The 21,982-nt window shown below is 26.7% G+C and overlaps 3 protein-coding genes across 5 annotated transcripts in view; 1 reads left to right on the top strand and 2 right to left on the bottom strand.

The window, feature by feature from the left end:
* LOC136071986 (ribosome quality control complex subunit TCF25-like) overlaps positions 1 to 1,063 on the top strand; it is a 26,013-nt gene extending 24,950 nt beyond the window's left edge. Inside the window, exon 21 of the mRNA XM_065818951.1 lies at positions 543 to 1,063. Within this exon, the coding sequence (XP_065675023.1) occupies positions 543 to 609 (67 nt within the window). The 3' untranslated portion in view covers positions 610 to 1,063. The remainder of the gene's footprint in view (positions 1 to 542) is intronic.
* Positions 1,064 to 11,242: 10,179 nt separating this feature from the next.
* The window catches only part of LOC136071985 (centrosomal protein of 76 kDa-like), a 72,897-nt gene continuing 62,157 nt past the window's right edge, over positions 11,243 to 21,982 (bottom strand). For all 3 annotated transcript variants that reach the window (XM_065818948.1, XM_065818949.1, XM_065818950.1), the window contains 4 exons: positions 21,114 to 21,218; positions 18,976 to 19,083; positions 18,661 to 18,878; positions 11,243 to 11,420 (listed from right to left, as the gene is read on the bottom strand). In XM_065818948.1, the coding sequence (XP_065675020.1) occupies positions 11,282 to 11,420; positions 18,661 to 18,878; positions 18,976 to 19,083; positions 21,114 to 21,218 (570 nt within the window). In that variant the 3' untranslated portion in view covers positions 11,243 to 11,281. The remainder of the gene's footprint in view (positions 11,421 to 18,660; positions 18,879 to 18,975; positions 19,084 to 21,113; positions 21,219 to 21,982) is intronic.
* LOC136092422 (uncharacterized) lies at positions 12,929 to 15,057 on the bottom strand. The gene is made up of 2 exons (XM_065820660.1): positions 13,576 to 15,057; positions 12,929 to 13,374 (listed from the first exon to the last, which is right to left on the bottom strand). The coding sequence occupies exons 1-2, from the start codon at positions 15,055 to 15,057 to the stop codon at positions 13,021 to 13,023; spliced, it is 1,836 nt and encodes a 611-aa protein (XP_065676732.1). The 3' UTR covers positions 12,929 to 13,020.

Genomic DNA, 21,982 nt, shown 5'->3' with positions numbered 1-21,982 from the left:
TATGGTACAGAAATATTTTTGTTTGCTTGACAAGTCAAATGTATGATTTGAAATTTTTTTTTTTCTTTGATGTTGATACTTTTGTTTTAACTTTGCTGGACGTTCGCTTCTCGACCTGTTTTACATGCTTGATCACTTTTGAAACGTATTAGGTAATTGGCAAATGACTTGTTTAAGTACTTTATAGATACGTTTTACTAACATTATTTTTTGTACAATAACTAGTTTTTGAAATAAGATAAGTATATTTTAAAAAGTTTAAACTGGGCACAAAGTAATAAAAAATCAATTTTTAATAGTATAAATTAAATGGTTTTTTAATCATTATGTGCATATTGACTCCATTTACTGAGGATAAAAAAACTCTACAATAGAGTAGGCTGCAAGTTTGTTATGAATATACTTTATTGTTGAAGAACATCACACAGGTTTTATTTTTTTTGGTGGAAAACTTAAGAAGTTTATTTTAAAAATGTGTGGTTATGTTTGCAACCCTGATTATGTTTAATGGTTAAATAATTTAATAAAATTTGATTTTTAAGAACGGACTTAGAGGAGCGACCGCAAGCACCCCCACCTCCAGAAGAAGGCCAAGAAGATGATTGGTGATCTATATAAAATCTTAACGCTACTTAGTTAACGCTATGCAGTTGCATTAATTCTACCAAAGACTAGACGTCTGGAAGTTATCAGTATAAATTACAACGCTTCCTTATTTCAATAGATTTATTTGGCTTTACTATGCTGAGCAGGGATAATAAACTTAGACATTTTTAGAACTATTTTTATTTAAAAGATTTATAGATATTTTTATTTTTTTTTTTATTTTTGCTTCTTTAGCCGTAATTTTTTCTACTGCTTTGATGACGAGATTAACGATAAATGTTTAATGACGTTAACAAATCTGTAAGTTTGATTTGCATCTGTATGACATTTGTTAACGTTAGCAAATCTTTAGGGTTTTTTCATGATTTATTAATCAAGTAGATTGTTGACTATATTTATAATTATCATTTTCAAGATATATTGATCGCAGCAAAAAAGAAACTTCTTTTAAAGAAAACCTTTTTGTTATATTTTTGATAAAAATTCAAAAAGATCTTACTTTAAAGAATTCTTCTGCAGATTTAAGCATAGGATTAAAGCACAGTTTCTATGTTTGAAATCAAAATTTTTAAAATTAATTCTAGTGCAATTTTTAAAGAGTTTTTTTTATAACCAAAAGTTATACAAATAAAAAAAGTTATACTTCTACAACATATCAATGAGTGCTTTTTATAGAAATTTATAGAAAGAAAAAGTACAACAACAAATGCATCGTAAAAGGCTTCGAATGTGATTTTTAACCACAGTGGGACAGAATTGCTTAAAAACTGGGCATTTGACGAAAATGTAAAAAGGCGTTATGAAATATTTTTTGGTGTTAATGTATAAAAGAGTCTCTGTGCCATCTTATCCACGTGTTTTTTTCAGGGTAGGACTGACCTTTAACCCTGTACAACCCATAATCTCCTCAATTCTTTTGTTTAAAATATAATTTATTTAGTTATTAGCACTTCTGTTTTTTATTTTATATTTTTATTAGAGTTATTAGCACTACTTTATTTTTATAGTGTTAAAGCTGAAGTTTGTTAAATTTTTTCAGGAATTCTTTAATTTTAGGTCTGCCGCTATCTTTTGCTAATAAAAAAATAATTTTAAAGTGCTCAAAATATACATTAATAGATCTTTAAAAAAAGTGCATTTAAAATATTTTATTTTTATTCAATTTTTTCAAACAATGCGCTTTTTGTTTTCGTCCTCACTTAGATACAGTTTCAAATTTTTTTATTTTTGAAATTGCTGATGATTGCAGATTTTAAAATTTTTTTTTGTTGCACTTATTGAGCCCTTTAGTGTGTATTAGTGGAAATGTGTCAAAAACGTCAGTAGAATCCATGTCATGAACGCTTGAACTAATGACGTTCTTTTTTGCAAGGATTTGTTTTGAGCAAATGGAAACGAATAAAACTTTTCGAGATTTTGAGTGACTTTTTACATTAAAATCAAATTATTGTAATTTATTTTAGAAATAAAAACACCAGAAGAAAGAGAATCATCTCTATTCAAATGTGTCAAAATAAAATCCGAGTCATTTTTCAGTCATTTTATTTTTATAAAAGTTTAAAGGAGAGTCGTAAGAGTTTGCTTTTTTCTTTTATTTGCTATCGTAATAATTCGGAAACCATAACTCTTTTAAAAATAATTTTACCTCTATCTTGTAGAAAAGTTAATTTTAATACTGATTACATAATTTTTTTTCGTTTGATATTCAAAAATTAGGCAAAAAAGTAAGAAAAATTAATATTAAATTTTTTCTGGTAAAACTGATCATTCACATATTTACTTTAAATTCCTTAATTAAGTAGTATGTGAATTTTTAAATTAGGTACCTAGGTGAATTAAATTATTGGATTTTCTCATGTGTTAGTTCCGGGTTCTTCCTATATAAAGTTATTTTACAAAAATGACTCAATGATATTTATTAATTATTCACTTTCAAGATGACAACAAATAAAAAGTCATACAATGAAGAAGATATAGAAGCTTCGTTAAATGATATAAAAGAAAAAAATTCTTCAATCAGAAAAGCTGCATTCAAATATGGCACTCCATTCTCAACTCTAATAAGTTGCAAGAAGAACAACAATGCTAGCTTCAAGGGATCAGGATCAACAACCGTACTCTCACAGCAAATAATTATGTTAGCCAATTATGGTGCATGCGTTTAAGTTCCTATGTGATTGGGGTTATGATTTAACACGAAGTGATGCCAAGGACTTCGTATGCGGTTACCTTCTTCGTACAAATCAATCAGGCCTATTTAAAAACGGCAGGCCTGGCAAAGACTGGTTTTATGCATTTATAAACCGATGGTCGAAAGAAATTTCCACAAGAAAAACTCACTCATTAGCATCAGACTCACACATCTGCCAGAGCCGCTTTTTGTACGCAAGAAATTTTTTTTTTTTTTTTCTGTTTAACATAGTATAATAATTTTTACAATGCTCGTTTAAAAATATATATAAAATAAATTCAGTTACAAGAGTATACACTAGTTTTACAATAAAATAAGGTTAAAGCAGATGGAACTCAAAGAAGATAAGGATAACATTACGTTATCGCAATCTTTTCATAAAGTCCCTTTTTAAAAGAATAATAAATCGTAGATTTATATAATAAATAAGAAGAGTAATGAATCGTTTTAATAAATCGTAAATATACAGCATTAATATCGAGTATAATATAAATATAACACTCATAATAAATATACTAAAGAGATAGTATTAAGAAGTATATAACACGTATAATATAAAGCTCGTATTAAGAAGCAAATAAGTAGCAAAGTTACCGGTAAAATAATCAAACAAATAAAACTAATTAGTTAAAATAAAAATAATTTTTTAATTATTGAGATCATTACATTTTAAAAATTTCTTTTTTTGCTAGAAACTTAAATGAGCTTAAGGACTTCACCGTAAACTTAAAATCCTTTTGACATTCGTTCCATAACTTAGGTCCTCGATAAGATATACAATATTCTGAGAGTTTGTAACATTTCCGAAGCAATTTATAGTTATTGCTTCTATTTGATTATAGATTATACTTATCATTTAGCTTTATTTCGAACTTATCATTAAAATTAACTAGTAAAAAATTGTTGTAGTATCTATACATAAAAATTAGATGCTGGTAGATATATATTTCAAATATATCCATCATTTTCATATCTTTCATAAGAGGTTTTGCATGTTCACGTTTAAATTTAGAGTATATGATTCGGCAAGCGTGTTTTTGTAGCTTATAAATTTTTTCAAATTTAGTTTTATGTGTACTTGCCCATGATATATTAGCATAGTTAATGAAACAGTGAATCAGCCAAAATATATCAATTTGAGACTTGAAATATTCACGTATGGGTGGACTGGATACATCACGCCAATAGTTCTGGTGATTTTTGATTGAATATAGTTTATCTGGGGAAGGATAAACTTTCATCGGCAAGAATTTCTAGGAACTTTATACTTGTTTACTTTTTAATTAATTTATCATTTAAATAAAGTTCAGGCAACTTAAGTGGAATGTTTAATTCTTGTTATTTTTTTATGAAATAGAGTATAAATTGTTTTCTCAACATTAAGTGACAGTTTGTTTGCTTTAAACCAAATATTAACTTTATTTAATTCCATATTCATATCTGAATAGAGATGTTTAATATTATTATTGGTAAGAAATGGATTTGTACCATCTGCAAACATTATTGAATTTAGTTTTAATGATGCATTACAAAAGTCATTAACATAAATAAGGAATAGGAGCGGACCAAGGATTGATCCCTGTGGAACTCCGCATACGACATTTATTGTTCATTATAAACATATTGCTTTCTATTTGTAAGATAACTTTTTATCCAGGAATATGATGTACTATTTATACCGTAATGCTTAATTTTTTCTAAGAGAATGCAATGGTCAACTGTATCGAATGCTTTAGATAGATCTATAGATACTCCTAAAGTATATTTGTCATAGTTAAAACCATTAGTTATATGGTTGACTATTTCAATAATTTCATGTTCAGTTGAGTGATTTTTCTGGAACCCGAATTGTTTTGGGTAAAACAAACTGGTTATTGTAAAATACTCGAATATTCTATTATAAATTACGCGTTCAAACAATTTTGAGAATACAGAAAGTAATGGTATAGGTCTATAGTTTATAATGTCCGAATGATCGTTGCATTTGTAAATTGGGATTATTTTAGCTATTTTAAGAGCATCAGGGAAAATACCGAACTTTAATGAAAGTTTCAGTATACGAAACAAAGGTTTGCTTAAGCTACTTTTGTTAAAAATCACTATATTACTAGAGATTTCATCATATCTTGGGGATTTATTTTTTTTAAAAGAAGAGTATACTATTTCAAATTCTTTATAACTTAATTCATTGTCATATAATATTTTGTTTTTTGAGGGTTTTAGATTTTAAATGATTCTGATGTGGCCAATATTTTGTTGGCAAGTTTAGGTCCAACATTTGCGAAATACTTGTTGAACTCTTTTGAGATTAGGTTTTGACATTAATGAAGATATTGTCAATCGCACTTGCTGAGTTTTTTGTAACACGTGTGGGTTTATTAATTATTGATAAGACGTTGAGTTTAAATAGCATTTCAAAAAAGGATTTTATTTTAGGAAATTTTTGATAAGTCAGAGCATCAAGGTTTATGTCCCCAATACTATATCGATTTTTATTTTCATTATTAATTTTTATGACAGAATTTTTCAAAAAAATTTTCAAATGGTTTAATTTTACCATTTGGCGGACGATAAATACATCCTACTAATATATTACTATATTTATTGTTTATAATTTCGATGAAAAGACTTTCGAAGTTGGAATCAGAGAAACATTGAACTTTTTAAATTTTATACATATATTTATCGGAGACATAAACCCCTAATCCTCTACCTTTTTTCCCGCTGGCTCTTGGTTGGCTAACTAATTTATAAGATTGCAAACTATAGGTAGAATTCAATTTAACAAAACTTTCTGTATCATGCCAAGTCTTTGTAAGAGCTATAACATCAACGCGTAATTTAAAATACTTAAAATTTTTTTCAACTTCTCAATATTTTGCTGCATGCTTCTAATGTTTACGTGTAATATAGAAAATGAATGAAAATCTTTTGATACTTTGAAGTCGAAAGGACTAAAATGCGGTGTGTCGATTAAGTTCATTTGAGTTTCTCGAAAAATATTTATGTTTTCATTAGATAAGTTATTAATAATAACCTCCCGAAATCAAAGTTTAGATTTTCAAAATCTCTATTTTTTAGAATTTTCATTTCCATTTTTGAAAATAAAGAATTTAGATTAAACAAATAGTTTCAATAATTTTACTTTATATATATAAATATAAATTTATATCAAATCAATCCAGATTTTAAATTTTGAGCATCGTCGGATTTCTTTTTATTAAACTCGTGTACTACGAGCTTGTTGTATATCCCTTTCGCAAAGTATCCGTTTTGCCTATGGATTTTTGCTATAGCAAAAAGTTCTTTGCGATTTTTCCTTGTGGTTTCGCTAAAGTCTTTATCAATATAAATGTTGGTACCTTTAAGATAGGAAGCTTTATCCGAGATTATTTTTTTGTCCTCAATTAGCATTTATTAGCAAGACCAACTCTATGCGTACGTTCTATTTTAATTTTCTGTTCAATCCCGAGATTTTCATTAAAAAGTTTTTTAACTTTTTCTTTCGTAAATTCCCGCTCTTTTTTGTCACTACTCTCTTTAAGACCGTCAATTTGTAAATTACACCTTCTATTCCTGTCCTCTATGTCCTCACTGTTTAGCTTTAACTCACTATTATCCAACGAAAATTTTTCCTTGTATTTTTTAATATTAGATAATTCATCACTTACTTGTATAACTTTTTCTTCGTGAGTCTTTATTTTTTCAACGCACAAATCACCAACAAAATTCATACCAGTTTTTATTTCTTGAAGTTCATTACTTAAACTGTTAATATTATGTTGCAGAGTTTCAATTTTTAAATTAAAGTCTTTCACTGTTTGTTTGAAAAACGACATGATGGTTTCTTTTTGATTATTAAGTAGTTCCCTCATCATTACAACGGAGACATATTCAGTTGATTTGCTCATTTTATTTATGTTAATATTTAAATATATAAGTAATAAATAAATTTGTATATTTGAAATTTCTTAAATTTATCCGCGCAAAGAAAGAAAAAACACGTCCGATCACTTCAGAGTTTTGAGCATCAAATGTATTTATGAAATAAATGAAATAATTGATAATAAATAAATAAAATAATTGAAAATTAATAAAATAATAAATTAAAAAAATAAAATAATTGATTATAAATAAAATTGATAATAAATAAAATTGATAATAAATTGATAATAAATAAAATAAAATACTTGATAATAAATAAATAAAATAATTAAAAATAAATGAAATAATTGATAATTATTTTGAAGTTGTCACTAAACAATATCAATTGTCTGGGATAACTTCTGGTTGTCACATTTGGAATTATGATGAAACTGGTTTCTGCGGTGAACAAGGCAAAGCAACTGTAGTATGTCGAAAAGGTGCAAAGCGTGTTTTGAAACTCACTGGTAACAATGATAAAATCCATTATACAGTGAACAAATGCTGTAACGCTGATGGATTCTTTACACCACCATTCGTGGTATACAAAGCAAAACGAAGGGGCTTTAGGTGGTCCAACTGGCACCAAATATTCAATTTCTAAATCTGGTTGGATGGAGCATGACATATTTATTGAATGGTTGAAGGAAGTGTATATACCAGAATGTCAAGCTATTAATGGTACTCATATTTTACATCTTGATGGACATACGTCTTACGTCAGTTTAGCAGCTGTATTGCTATGTCGGGAAAACAGTATAATTTTGATTTGTCTACCAGCCCACTCATCTCATATTCTTCAGCCACTGGACAGAGGTGTCTATTGCCATGTTAAACAAGTTTGGAAGGCATTTCTTACTAAATATTATAAAGACACAAAATGCAAAAACTTAGGTAAAGAAAATTTTCCTACGTTGCTCAAACAGGTGTATGAGAGCGGTAAGTGTTTTACACGTTTGCACGCTATTGCTAGTTTTGAATATACTGGGTTATTTCCACTTAACAAAAACAAAATCAATCAACAGGCATTAGCTATCTCCGTAACGTTTAATCAACTGACGTCTTCAACGCCATTGCGAACAATAAAGTCTTTAGCATTATCTTTTGAACTTCTCAACCAACAAGAGCCGATTTTTAAGTAATTTCTTGTTTTGAGGACTTTTTTTTTTAAGAAAGCAGTCTGCATTTTTAAACGATTTGCTTCTACCTCTCCTCCTTTTATTCCTAGAATTGCCCTTGACTGACTATATTATCTATCTTTTTTTCAAAGTTTCATGACAGAATAATCTATTATTGACTCTTGAATAATTTGTCTGAGAAAAACTTCTTTTTAAAACAATTTGACTTTGAAAAGTAACATTCAACTAAACACGCAGTAGGATAATAAAAAAAAATGATAACCTGCTATTAATACCGTATTTACCCACATTCGTAACGGGCAAATGTCGGGAGGCCATTGCAAAAATTTAAGAGCACTTTAAAATCGGTGACCTTCTTTTTAGAGCCTATTTTATCTATCAGGGCTTTTTTATTTTATGAAAGCTATCTTGCTTATTGGTTAATGTTTTGATAAAAGATATTTTTAATGCAATTCTTTAATGACAGGTTGATGTTTAGTGTCGTTGAGGGTAAGAGGGGGTATATAGCATCCCCTTCCCCTCCTTATTTCAAACAACGTAACTTTGAGCTCTTGATGTTCATAGTGTACATAGTGTGCATGTCCTTTCATTAAGCAGATGACTTTATAAATTTTAATTTTTTTTGCAAATGTCTCTATTTTTTGTTATTCCCACAAAAACATTAGGATTTAAAGCTATATCTATTAAACTTTGTTTAAAAAATAACATTTGACAGTTTTCCTTAAAAGACAATTTTTAGCAGCGGCAGCCTAAAATTGAGTTTAAACTTTGTATAGTCATAACTTTTAAACTCTAAGAGATTAATGAATGAAGTTTAAAATTTATCAATTAAAAAATTTCATAGTTAAGAATGGTAAAAAAAAATATTTTATTAACTAGCAACTTTCACGTTTGGAGCATATGTAACAAAAATATTTGGTGTTTCTTATTCCCATGCTCCAATTATTGGAATTTTTTGTAAAGCATCCTTATTTAACGTAAGTTTAAACGTATAAATATTTGGAGTTTGTCTTATGTTTGGAAGTTACCTATTTTAAACATTAAAAAAATGCTTTACATCGCAAAAATGGTTTTGATGAATTGTTAGTTATAGCAAAGTGCATCAAGGTTTAGGAGATGCTCGGAAGAGTGGAAACCGTATTTTAATACGTTATCTTACTGATTTTGTTGATCCTTATTCAGAAGTGTATTTGAACTCAACAGCCTTTAATGTTGAATTAGAATGCACTTCTTTTCCAACACATTCTTTGTCGTTAGTATTATTCAATATTATTGCATAATTTGGGGTTTAATGTATTTATTATACATTGACCCCACATTGTGGTAACCTTGCGCATTTAAGTCATAAATGTTCGAGATTGAACAACTATTGATTTCTCAATTTTTTTTTTCCGGAGAAAACTTTTGGGGTTGGCTATTATAATAAAGTTTACATAATATATTGAAACAAATATTATTCGAGTAATAAGCTTCTGAAAGTATGACTTTCAAAAGCAATATTAGAAAAATCGGCCTAAACTTTCCTATTTTTAAAAAACCACCGTGGGCAAACAACAAAGTTTAGAACAAAATTTTTTGTACTTGTGATTATTGTGTCAATTTTACAAAGTAAATGTCTAGAAGAAAAAAAAACGGAATCGGCGACATTCAAAATTGCGAGACTTTTACAGACGACAGCTCTTTAGCCAGATAAAAGTATTTACCGATTAACATTAACTTTAAAAAATTTATACTTATTAAAAAAATTTTTTTTTTGTTATTTAAAGAAACTTTTAGTTTAGAAAATAATTCAACTAAACATGCAGTTACCGGAAAAGTAAACTAAATTACTAATAGTTTCAACAACAACAAAAAAATACTTTTAATGTTGATCCATTAAAGGCATTTAACATCTGAGACATATGACACCGTTGATCACTGTATCCTCTTAAAAAAACAATACATTGCACGGTATTCATTAAGGAATATTATTGGATTTAAAGCTATGATGTATTTCATTAATAAAAAAATGTATATTCAAAATAAGTAAAGCGAATATCGAGCATTCTGAGCAGAATGTCACAAGGATTGATCCTAAGTCCGCTCCCTTTTTTATTTATATAAATGATTTTAATAATGCAGACGATAAAGTTCTTTTTTTTTTATTATTTAATAGCAATATAAATCAACCAAAAGCAACTTGATACCAAAAAAAAAGGTTAATGGTTAGGTTAAGCCTGAAAAGTTTTCTCTGAACGTTGAGAAAATACATTCATGTTCTATAAAGAAATATAAGATAATATTCTGATTTTCCCTATACTATTAAGTTTTCAGGAGCTTTTGTTGATGAAAATTTTTTAATATAAATAAAGTATAAATAATCCAAATATAGTTAAATAAAAAGCATGATGTATTGAATTCGTTCATAAATTCACCAAGTTTAAAACTTATATACTTTTGCTTAATTTGTTACTCATGCTAATATTACGTGAACAAGTTCTAAACTAATAAAACTTAAAAAAAATCTTTATCAATGTAACATATTAGGTTTCCTAAAAAGTAAATAAATATACAGAATATTGTATAGCATATCATGGGCTTTTTGAAAGAATGATCCGTTCAAATATGACAAAATCGTTCAATTTATTTCAGTTTTAAACAAAAAATTACATTTTATATTTTGCGAAATGATTCTCGCGTTTTCAACGCTTACCACCTCAAGGTATAGAGTCTCTATGAAATTCAAAATCAGGAGAGTCTCTATGAAAAAATAAGTGTTTTTTTACAGTCCGTATCCTTTCATCTCTTTTCTGTTTGTTATCTATAAACATGAAGTAGTAGTAGTAAAATGCTGCAACAGATTATTCTGTAAAACTTATAGGTTATGGCAACCTTTTTTACTCTTCATGGAAATATATAATTATAATACATGGAAATAAAGTATAAAGTTGTACTTTTTATTTTATTTTAGTTATAATTTCGGTACTTCTGGTTTTTTGAATTTTTACATCAAGCTGAGCTTTGAAACTGTTAAAATATACGGCGCATACACTGTCTGACGGCGTTCCAATGACTATGATTATTATACAACATACAGTATACTTAAAATTATCTTTGTCAAAAATATCAATTAGTATACATGTAGCCGGGCACTGAAAAAGAAATAGTCAGTTCCGGCAATCCGGGATAATTAGCTTAATACCGGGTCAGAATCATGAACTCAGCACGCTTCTAATTTCAACAAATGCAATTTATATTACTAGATTATTACTACATATTTGCAAGGTTATTATTTACATATAAATATGTAGTAACAACTGTGTAGATCAGATACTATTCAAACTTTTTTCAATTATTTAAATGTATATTTTTCTTGAGAATAAATTATCAACTACCTGTAATCTATGTGTAATTAGTTTTTATTTTATTTACAAAACATTATTTACAGAACCGATTTATACTTTACAGCAAACATTATCCAAACAACACATGTTCTTTCCGGATAAGGAAATACTCGTACTCGAAGAGCCAATTTGACTTGATCACCTCGACAACATATAATATCATTGCAAGCAGGTGCTCTTAAATTTAAAAGATATATATTTGTATATATAATATATATATATATTTTTATATTATATATATATATATATATATATATATATATATATATATATATATATATATATATATATATATATATATATAAAATTGGGGTTAAAAATTTTATATTAAATATATAATATAAAAAAATATATATATTTTTATATATATATATATATATATATATATATATATATATATATATATATAATATAAAAAAATATATATATTTTTATATTATATATTTAATATAAAATTTTTAACCCCAATTTAACCCCATTCAAAAAAAAGGCAAAGGGTAAAATAACCAATTAGTTTCGCCCCTTTATATTCGGTGCCCTGGGCCATCGCCCAACCAGGCCCTACCCTAACGCCGCCATTGTATACATACACATATATATACACACAAAATCAACTAAACTAAAAGAAAATAAAAATTAAATTTTTAAAATATAAATTTATATTTTTTGCAATGTCATTAACGCTGTCCATAAAAATACAAAGAACTGCGAAAAATACAATTCAATATCGCATAAACAGAATTAGAACCAAACTTTGTTGTTGAAGTTGAAGCACGCTTTTTATTTGATTTTTTAGAATTTTCTAGATTTTAATCAATAAACAGTCAAGGTTTGAGAAAGAAAAAAAAAAGACAAAAAATATACATAAGGTGTAAATACAATATAAAGTAAATAACAAATATAAACATATAATAATATTAATATAAATAATATAAATATAAATAATAATAATATAAATATAAATAATAAATTATATTTTAAAAATAGAGTAAAAATTTTTCAAAAAACACAAAAAAACACAAATCTGCACCCTACATCACCAAATTTTTTGAAACTTGGCACAAATGTTTAGAGATATATATTAGCAAAGACTGTAAAATTTTTTCATAAAATTCCTATTCGTTTATAACTTAATGCAACTTGAAGTTTTCTTGATTTTGACTGAAAAATGAGGGGGGGAAAGTGCCGAAAGTTATTCCATTTACTTTTACCCTTATAAGGTTCCTTGTAGTAATGCTACAGTTCTGAAATTTTGTACCAAAAGAGTTTAAAACCTGTTTAATCCAAAAAATATAGGCTTTTATCTGTCAAAAGAAAACAATGTACTTTATTTTACCATCCATAAAATACACTCAATAATGCCGATACAAAAGGGCATTGACAATTATAGCTATAAAAAAAGTCTGACTGATAGAAAACAAATTTAATTTTGATTTTCTTAAAGATAAGATGAACATCTATTTTTCGAACCAATTTTATTTTGGCCTTACATTTACTTAAGGAATTATTGATGATTGATGTGGACACAAAACTTTGTGATATTTATTAAACCAGACACTCAATCCCAACCTTTTACCAATCAATCAAATCAGAAATTAACAGTTTAGTTACTTTTTTTATTTACTTATTTTCATGTTATTTAAAATTGTAAAAGGTATAAAAAAATATAAAAAAGAAATACTCAATTTTAGTGATTTTATACATGCTTTACATTCACATTATTTACAAGTTGTACACATAAGCATAAGGTCTAAGTATGGATAAGACATAATAATCTCTATTTCCTTAGGAAAACAATTTTTTTAAAGTCGTCTTTGGCTAAATAGTAGCAAAGCCCTGTTTTTGTTATTGGTACCTCAACTTTGCAAATGATGTGGACATCTGGAATCCAGCATTGGCTATCTATTGGTGGCCATTTAAACAACCGTGCAGGACCATTCGGACACATAAATTTTACAAGCATGTCTTTTTCTTTCAGATTAATATCTTCAATGACTCCTATCCACCACTTTTGTTCATAGGAAACACAGGCAAAATCACCTGGTACTAGGTTTACAGTTGTTATCTGGACGTTTCCAAAGTCATGAATTAAAGCAAATTCTTCATCAACACTGCATAGCTTTGTGCCTACCTAGCAAAATAATAACATATGCATTTATTCATTTTTGTTAAACATGTTTTATTAAATGCATTGAAAGGAAATTGCGAGCCCAAACTAAAATATAAATATTTTTGACAATGATCTGCTCAAATCAAAAATCTATTTGATCAACAAAAGTTATGCATGTTTTTTAAAAGATAGTAAAAGGTATATTAAACATATATTTTTTACCTTTTGATGGCCAAGTGGTACAAATTGATGGTAACTAGGTGTTCCAGGTATTGTTGTTGCAGTATCCAATCGTTCTTTAAGAGTGTTTCTCACCAAAAATAAATCTTCTGATGAGATATATATGAAATGTACACCTTCAATGTTTTCATGACAATATTTATACATTGCTTGTGGAGATAGAATATAATTACCCATATCTCTTTGCAAGCTTGCTAGTGTTGCTAAACGTTTAACTGTACCACCTATCCCATCACAAGGTTGTTTACCGTGGCTAGTTGCAAAAAAGTTCCATTTAGCAGAAAATCCAAAATCTTCAAGATGGAAACAAAGATTTAAAATATTTTTGCAATTCTTATATTGACCTGCACACCCATCAGAAAAGTATTCAATATTTTTTATTTGAGGCAGATTTGTTTTTATATCATTGCTAACAACATCAATAATTTTATATACCATGTTCACATCATGGATCATATCATCCGAAATAATACAATAAGATTTGTGCTTGAGAATACCTTCTTTTTTGAAATAAATAATCACAGGATGAAGTGTACATTGTAAATTTGTCCAATGAAAGCTTTGCACTTCATCTTGAACTACAAATTTATAGTTTTCCGAAAAATCACCCAAAAATAATGCTGTTACCTCATTCATATTTTCTTTTCTTGATCTCAGGTATGATGCTTGACTTTTTGCTAAATAAGAATGTGGTGCGAGTTTTTCCATTTTTCTACATACTAATTCGATGTATTCAAACACTGGCTCTTTATTATGTGTCAAGTTTGACCTATCTGTTGTTGTCCACTGATCAAATTCTACCTCCTCATCATCTTCAAATTCTCCAAGTAAATCATAAAGTTTTTCAACCAATGCATTCTTAGTTGCAGGGCATTTTTCACATTTCCGCATCATACAGTCTTTATTAGTTATATCACACACAATATAAGGTAATAATTCTTTGTATGTTAAACCAAGAGGATGTAAAAGCAGTTTCAAATTCTGATGAATAGCACAGACGCATACAGAATGTGTTCCTGAGGCACCAACAGTAATACACCATTTAGGTCGCAATGTGCAAAACCTTGAAAATCCTATTTTTATTTCTGGGTTCTTGGTTTTAAAGGCAACAAACAATTCCTTTAAATTGCATAATAGCAAACGTTTTTGCATGTGAACATTTTTCTTTATGCTTACATAATCCTTCTTACCAGGCATTATGCGGCTATGTTCATCATCTTCATAAAAAGTCTTGACCAGTTGAACTGTTACATCAGGAAGAACTTTTCCTAATTTTGGATTAGGCATGGTTAAAATACCTTTTTCTAATGTCAACTTATGTACAGTTCGAGCTACATAGTTTGTTACATGAAATGTTTCAGAAACCTTTTTTATTGACCAGTCTGTTGGAGCAAGTGTCGCCAGTTGTATTTTTTTAGATATTGCTGTAGACTCTGCAATTTTGTTAGTTAGTGATACCATCATGTTATCAAACAAGTTTGCTTATTCAATATACTCGTTAACAAAATTTGACTGCTCTTCAAAACTTTCTTCTGATATATTAAGAGAAGTGGCTACCTTTTTTTTAATGGAGTTTGTTAATGCTGTCAATTTTCGTTTACCTTCTCTGATTTTACCTGACTTATGCAATCCTTTGACCTTAATAGGAGATACTCCAGCAAATGTAAAGTGTGTATCCACACCTTTTTTATTTTGAATGGACGTTTCACTAACAATATCAAAATCTTCATCATTTTTATTTTCACTCGTACTCTTTGATAAACGTTTCATAACTTTACTTCGACAGGTTGGACACAATTTCTTTCCAGGTGTAAGATTTAAACCTATAGTTTCTGCTTCTAACACAGTATGCATTGTAATCATACGTAGTGATGCTGAAAAAAAAGAGTAATTACATTACTTAAATAATGTTATTTATACTATGTTATTATATTACTATAAAATTAATTATATTTTTAATTATGATAATTATTAAAAAAACTTATAAACAATTTATTAAGAATGATATTATTAATGAAATATAAATATATAAATTTTTACCTCGACACACCTTTTGGTGAGTCAGAAATGGATTACAACAACTTTTCTGATTACCCTCATATCTTACAACTAACATATCATAATGATGTGTGCATATGCTAGTGATTTGTTCTTTTTTCATATTTGTTCATTTTACAAGTAGTTTTTTAACATTGCTGTCAATATCTTCAATCAGATTTCTTACTTGGGTATATGACTGTTTATAACAAGCTCCATAATTATTTACAAAGCAGCAATTTATTTTGTTATCCATATAAAACTATAATGAGTAATCACAGTCTAAACACTTAAAAACAAGAAATCTTAAATACTATGTCCTACCAAGTAAATCACACTTAAACACAAACAATATGTCCACTATAAAAATTTAAGTTGTATTTATAAGGAACATATTGCTTGAAGAAATAGCTATTTGTTCTAATAGACATATTTTAAATGCCTAAGTACCTACTAATTATTGTCAATTCTCTACCAACTATTTACAAAAATTTTGTGTGAAATTAAAATATAACCAAATATAATTTTATTTAGCTATATAACTTAACATGGTTATATTTATTAGAAATTTGTTTAATTACTTTAATTAATTTCATTTTATTACTTTTTTTTTATTGATGAGATAATTACTATTTGATTACAATAAAACAATTAAGAATAAAAGGTTATATAATATTGTTTAACTTAATGACATAACTATTATGTAACAAAAATGAAATAACTATTGTGTAATGAAAATAACAACTAACAAATTTATAAACTTACAAAATGTTGAACTATGTTTTGTAATAACTTTGTAAATAATTTAATCATATATACTGTTTTTTTTAATCAACTAACTCTAATAATTATAGTCAGTTGATTTAAAAAAACATAATTATATAATTAATTTATAGATTATGATTAATTAGACCAATTTAATTTAAAAATAAAATTAATTGTATTTAGTTCAATATCAAAATACATTTGCGAACTTTTTTTTTTTTACAAAATTTTTTTAGAAAAATTGAAAAACATTAATAACTTCTCGACAAAACATAAGGCCAATAAAAATTTGATTCGCAAAGTAGATATATGTCAAATATTTAAGAAAATCAAAACCAAAAGTTTTTTCCATCAGTCAGATTTTTTCTAGAGCTATACTTGTAAATGTCCTTTTTTATTGTTGTTAGTAAGTGCGTTTTGTGGATCTAACAATAAACTATATTCTATTGTTTTGACAGATACGAGACTATGATTTTCAGATTCAGCTGATTTTAAACTCCTTTGGTACCAAATTTTAGATTCGCAACATTACCATAAGCTTGTTAAAAGGATAATGGTAAACTAACCTATTTCCAACACTTTTCCCCCCTCATTTTTCAGTTAAAAACTAACTAACTTCAAGTTGCTGTAACTCTTAAAGGGATGAGAATTTTTTGAAAAAAATTTACATTCTTTCCTAACTTATATCTTTAAACCTTTTTGCCAAATTTCAGCGAATTCGGTGATGTAGGGTGCAACCCCTTGCTTTTTGAGAAATTTTTACCCAATACAAACATTTAAATGATTCAAAAATCCTGTTTTTAAATGTTTTCTAGTTTTTGTTATGCGCCCAAAAAAACATTTACAATTTTTCTTTTAATTTAAAAACAAATAATAAAAATAACTTACGTGGTAAAAAAACAAACAAAAAAAAAAAAAAAACTTATTTTGCTGTTAATTTTCTAAGAAGGTACAACCCCATAAAAATCTATTATCTAGGTACCGAAATTTTAAATGAAATGATTTATATTATCAGATTTTTTGAAAAAATTCTGTTCATTTTCATAATTTAATTAAAATTTTGTGTAGGGCACTTATTTGTACGTAATTCATTATGATTTTTTACCATAGTTAAGGTAGTAAAGAAACTATGATTTGAAAAACTTTTTAATGTAAAAACAAATTCAATTCTTGAGCATTTCTTTATAAAATTTCATATCTTAACAAGTCTTCGTCCACAAAAATATCTGTGTTCTTATTACATTTGTTGAATAAATTTTTAGCATCTCGTTGAACAATGAGAGCAAATAAATTTGAAAACATTAGAAAAAGGTAAAAAAAAAGTTATGTATATTTTCATCATTTAAAGATTGAACTTGATCCTGTTTGTCCAAGTGATCATGTGACATCCAAGTGATCCTGTGTCATCTAAGTGATCCTGTGACATCCAAGTGATCCTGTGACTTTTAGTATCAAGATAAACATTAAAGATTTTTATAACGAATCAAAGTCTTTTACAAAAAGTTTTTGCAAAAATATTTCTATTCGACAATAATGACTAATAAAGTATTTTAGAATCCTTTACTATTAAATAATGATATAAATAAATAATCAACTAATTTCTCGGTAACTAATAACGGAAAAAAGTGATACCTTGTTACTAATAAAGGATTTTAGGAGTAAAGTTGAATATTTGTTTTGCTTACAATATGAAAACAGTGATAAGAGAACTTCAATTTTGAAGACGCAATAATATCTTAAGTTGATTTAAAAGAATCATTAAAACCTTTTAATATTAAACGAGTAGGAATGTTCATACATTTTTCATTAAAACATTATATTGAAAAATTTTATTTTGTAATTAAATATCAATTAATGTATTAAAATGTTTAAAAGAACTTATGACATGCAAACAGTCTCAATGAAAACACTCAGAACCAAGAAGTTTTAATTAGCCTAAAATCAATATAGTTTAAAAGATTTCCTCAAAATCAAACTTTGGATATGGTCACAACAAAGCTAATAATGCGCATGTTAATGCGCATTATAATATAACAAAATTTATAGTTTATTGACAAAATTATAAAATTACATATAGTTTTCATTTTAAATTAAACTATGTTAAAATCTTTTTTTGTTAAAAAACTTAAACTAAAAACCTCTTTTGTTTAAAAATTATAAAAAGATACTCAACATCTTTTTACTGTTGAAAATATGAAGTTAAGTATTAGATAAAAAGATATATAAAATATTTTTTTAATGTATATTTAAAGTTTTTTAACTTACTTTAGGCATGTAGAAAACGCTTTCCTAGAATTTGTATGAGCAAATTGTATGGGAAATCCCTTAAAAGTATGACCATCAGGTACATTTCTTCTAACAGCATGCTGGAAATCATCATTGGGCATGACTACACCAGTAGACTGCTCAAACTCATAAGCTGCAAGAGCAGGAGAAAGAAGATAACTAAGTTCATCATCCCACTGAGTTGTAAGACCCATGTCCTAAAAAAAAATTTGATTTGAAAAGAACTATAAACATGTAAAAAGATAGCTTAAATAAAAAGAACAAAAAACAAATATGAAATAAAAATCGCCATACATTTCTGTGCTGAAAAACCATTGCTCTCAACTCATTTTCGAGCTCATTGCTTTTCAAAATAACATCCAAAGAAGAGGGTATCAAATGAACTAATGGTGCAATATCAGGCTAATATAAATATATTTATATATAAAAAACATAATTAAAAACATAATTAAAATAAATCGATATTTTTTTTAAATAATTAAAATAAATCGAAATATTTTTTTAAAAAACTTATCGGTATAATAAGTTTTCAGAAAAAAAGTTATGTAATTTTATTAGTGGTATAATTTTTATTTTACTTTATTAAATTAGTATGGAACTGAAAAAAATTTTATAATTAATTTCACTATGCTGAAGATTCTTCTGTTGGTTGCATCGGAAATTTTTTGCAACAAAAAATTTGACGTAGGAAATTGCTGTGTGATGAAATAGATGGCACTTTAAAAAAGCTTGTTGTAATTGTTAACTTGCAACAAGCTTGAACCACAAGTCAAATACTGTCTGCTGAAGCAAGCTTTGAATAGTGTCAAAAGTCAATCAATGGGATCATGTTTGTGCATGTCACTGCTGAAGAAATGGAGCTAGTACAAAACAAAATTAATAGTTTTTGATAGCAACCACTGTTTCTGGGACAAAAAGTTTTCATCCATGTTTATAACTCCTTCAATCATAAATGAAATCATAAGATAAAAAAAGTGACGATGATGATGCTTTAATCTGATCATAAGATCAATAAGCAAAAATATAAAAATGTTCAATTTACTATGTTATGATTTCACAATGCCTATTTTGTAAATAAAAAAAAACTACCGGCTTAGTATGGTTTCTGACATGAATAAAGAAAATGACATTTTATTGAAAAAGTTCAGACCTCTACAGTTTTCAAGTAAGTCACATTACTGGCCATACTCGGGTGATAATTGCTGGATTTCAAGACTAAATGTCTCTTGTTTAAACACTGTGAGCAACTTCTGGACATCAGTACCATATCTCAAAAGATATGCCCTGATAGACCAAACTTTAATTGAACAGCTTGTTTTCCTTTTCACCATTGTACGATTGCATTTATTTTTTAAATTTACACTTTAAAACCTTTCTACAAATATAACTATGGTGCAAGCAAACATTCATCTTTACCATTTAAGCTTTTGTAAGTGTAATGTTAAATTTCAATCAAAACATATGTACAAACACACACAAATACGAATGTGGTTTTCGCTGCGCATGAAACATCAAAAGTCCCAAGAATTGAAACACAAATGACAGTAATTTATTAAATGATGGTAATTTATTTAAGAGTTTCAATCAACAAAATAGCAAGAATCAATGAAATAGAAGAATTCTTTTTTTATTATTATTTTTTTTATTTCCAAATAAAGTCAGTATTAAAGTTAGCATTTTTAAAAATTAAAGTGTGCAAAACAGCAGTAACTGTTTTGAAAAATCCCAAAAAGGAATAATTTTGAAAAATCTTAATCAAGAATAAGTTCGCAATCAGGGAATAAATTTGAAAGTATAATAATCTGAATAGTTTTAAAACCTAGCAAGATGGAATTATTTCAAAATCCAAATAAAATAAAAAAGAATTGTTTCAAAAGAACAAAAGGAGGAATAATTTCGAAAAGGCTAATTTTTTTGAGCTGCAACTATGCAAGAATGATTAAAAATAAAGATTTATATGTTCTTAATTTAAGCAAAAGCTTTTAATAGTTTTTTTAAATTATTCTTTTTTTTTTTATATATTTTTATCTGCCCAACCCAAACCCTTTGTAGTTAAGTTACACTCCACTATGCCTGTCCTTATAATAGTCATTCAATATATGTACACTTCACTGCAAGCCTTTGAGCTGCAATGTTTACATCCTCCTTAACTGGCTTTTTAAAATTATTTCCATTTTTATGTTTTCGCAATTTTTTTTTAAACAGCTTTTTAAAAGAAATCTCAAAATTCCATTTTCGAAACAAATATTTTTGGAAATTATTCCATTTGTTGCAGTTTTGAAACAAGTGCTGAAATATCACTTTGATAAGTTTCTTTTAGAAACTTTTTTCGATATAGGTTTTTTCGAAATAGGTATGCTTATCGTTCAAAATTTATTAGGAAACCTAAATCTGCTCTTTATTTTTCAAATTCAATAAAAAAAAAAACTTACCATTAAGCCACGTCCACACACAGATTTTATTGCATCAAAACTCATTGACTTCCAATGTGCTTGATTGTGAATATCAAAAGAGCACATGTTGATAGCATCAGTAGGCTAATAATAATTTAAAAAAGCTTAAAATGTTGTAAAAAAATTTATCCTAAAATTAAAATAATATTAATAATGTAATCAATATTTATTGTTTGAAATTGTGGCAACTTTATTACAATAACTTTTACATAAATTTTACAACTACAATTATGTAAAAATAAAGTTATGCAAAATAAATTTGCAATTATTTTTGCATAACTTTATTACAATTATTCTTATAATCTGTGTTGATTAGTAATAAAAAATATTATAACTAATAATTTTTTTCCTTTATAATTATTAAACAAAATAAATTACAAATATGCAAAAGTAATTATTAAAAAAAAAACATAAATACTACTATATTCACTTTTTTAAAATTTAAATTTATTTACTCTATTTAAATATATTATTATATTTAAAGAAGTGATACACACACACACAAATACATATATATATATATATATATATATATATATATATATATATATATATATATATATATATATATATATATATATATATAAAATAACAATTACAAATCATTATTGCAGAGATATACAATATCTCTGCAATAATGATTGATATACAATACTTGTAAGATGAATGCTGGGTCTGTGATATTTTAAAATTTCTAATTCAACTTAATAATGAAATAATACATACATATATATATATATATATATATATATATATATATATATATATATATATATATATATATATATACATATATATATACATATATATATATATATATATATATATACATATATATATACATATAT

The sequence above is a fragment of the Hydra vulgaris genome, chromosome 15 (assembly GCF_038396675.1).
Source record: "Hydra vulgaris chromosome 15, alternate assembly HydraT2T_AEP".
Taxonomy (NCBI): Eukaryota; Metazoa; Cnidaria; class Hydrozoa; order Anthoathecata; family Hydridae; genus Hydra; species Hydra vulgaris.
Note: the sequence above shows the minus strand (reverse complement) of the source record. Positions and strands in the feature narration are given on the sequence as shown.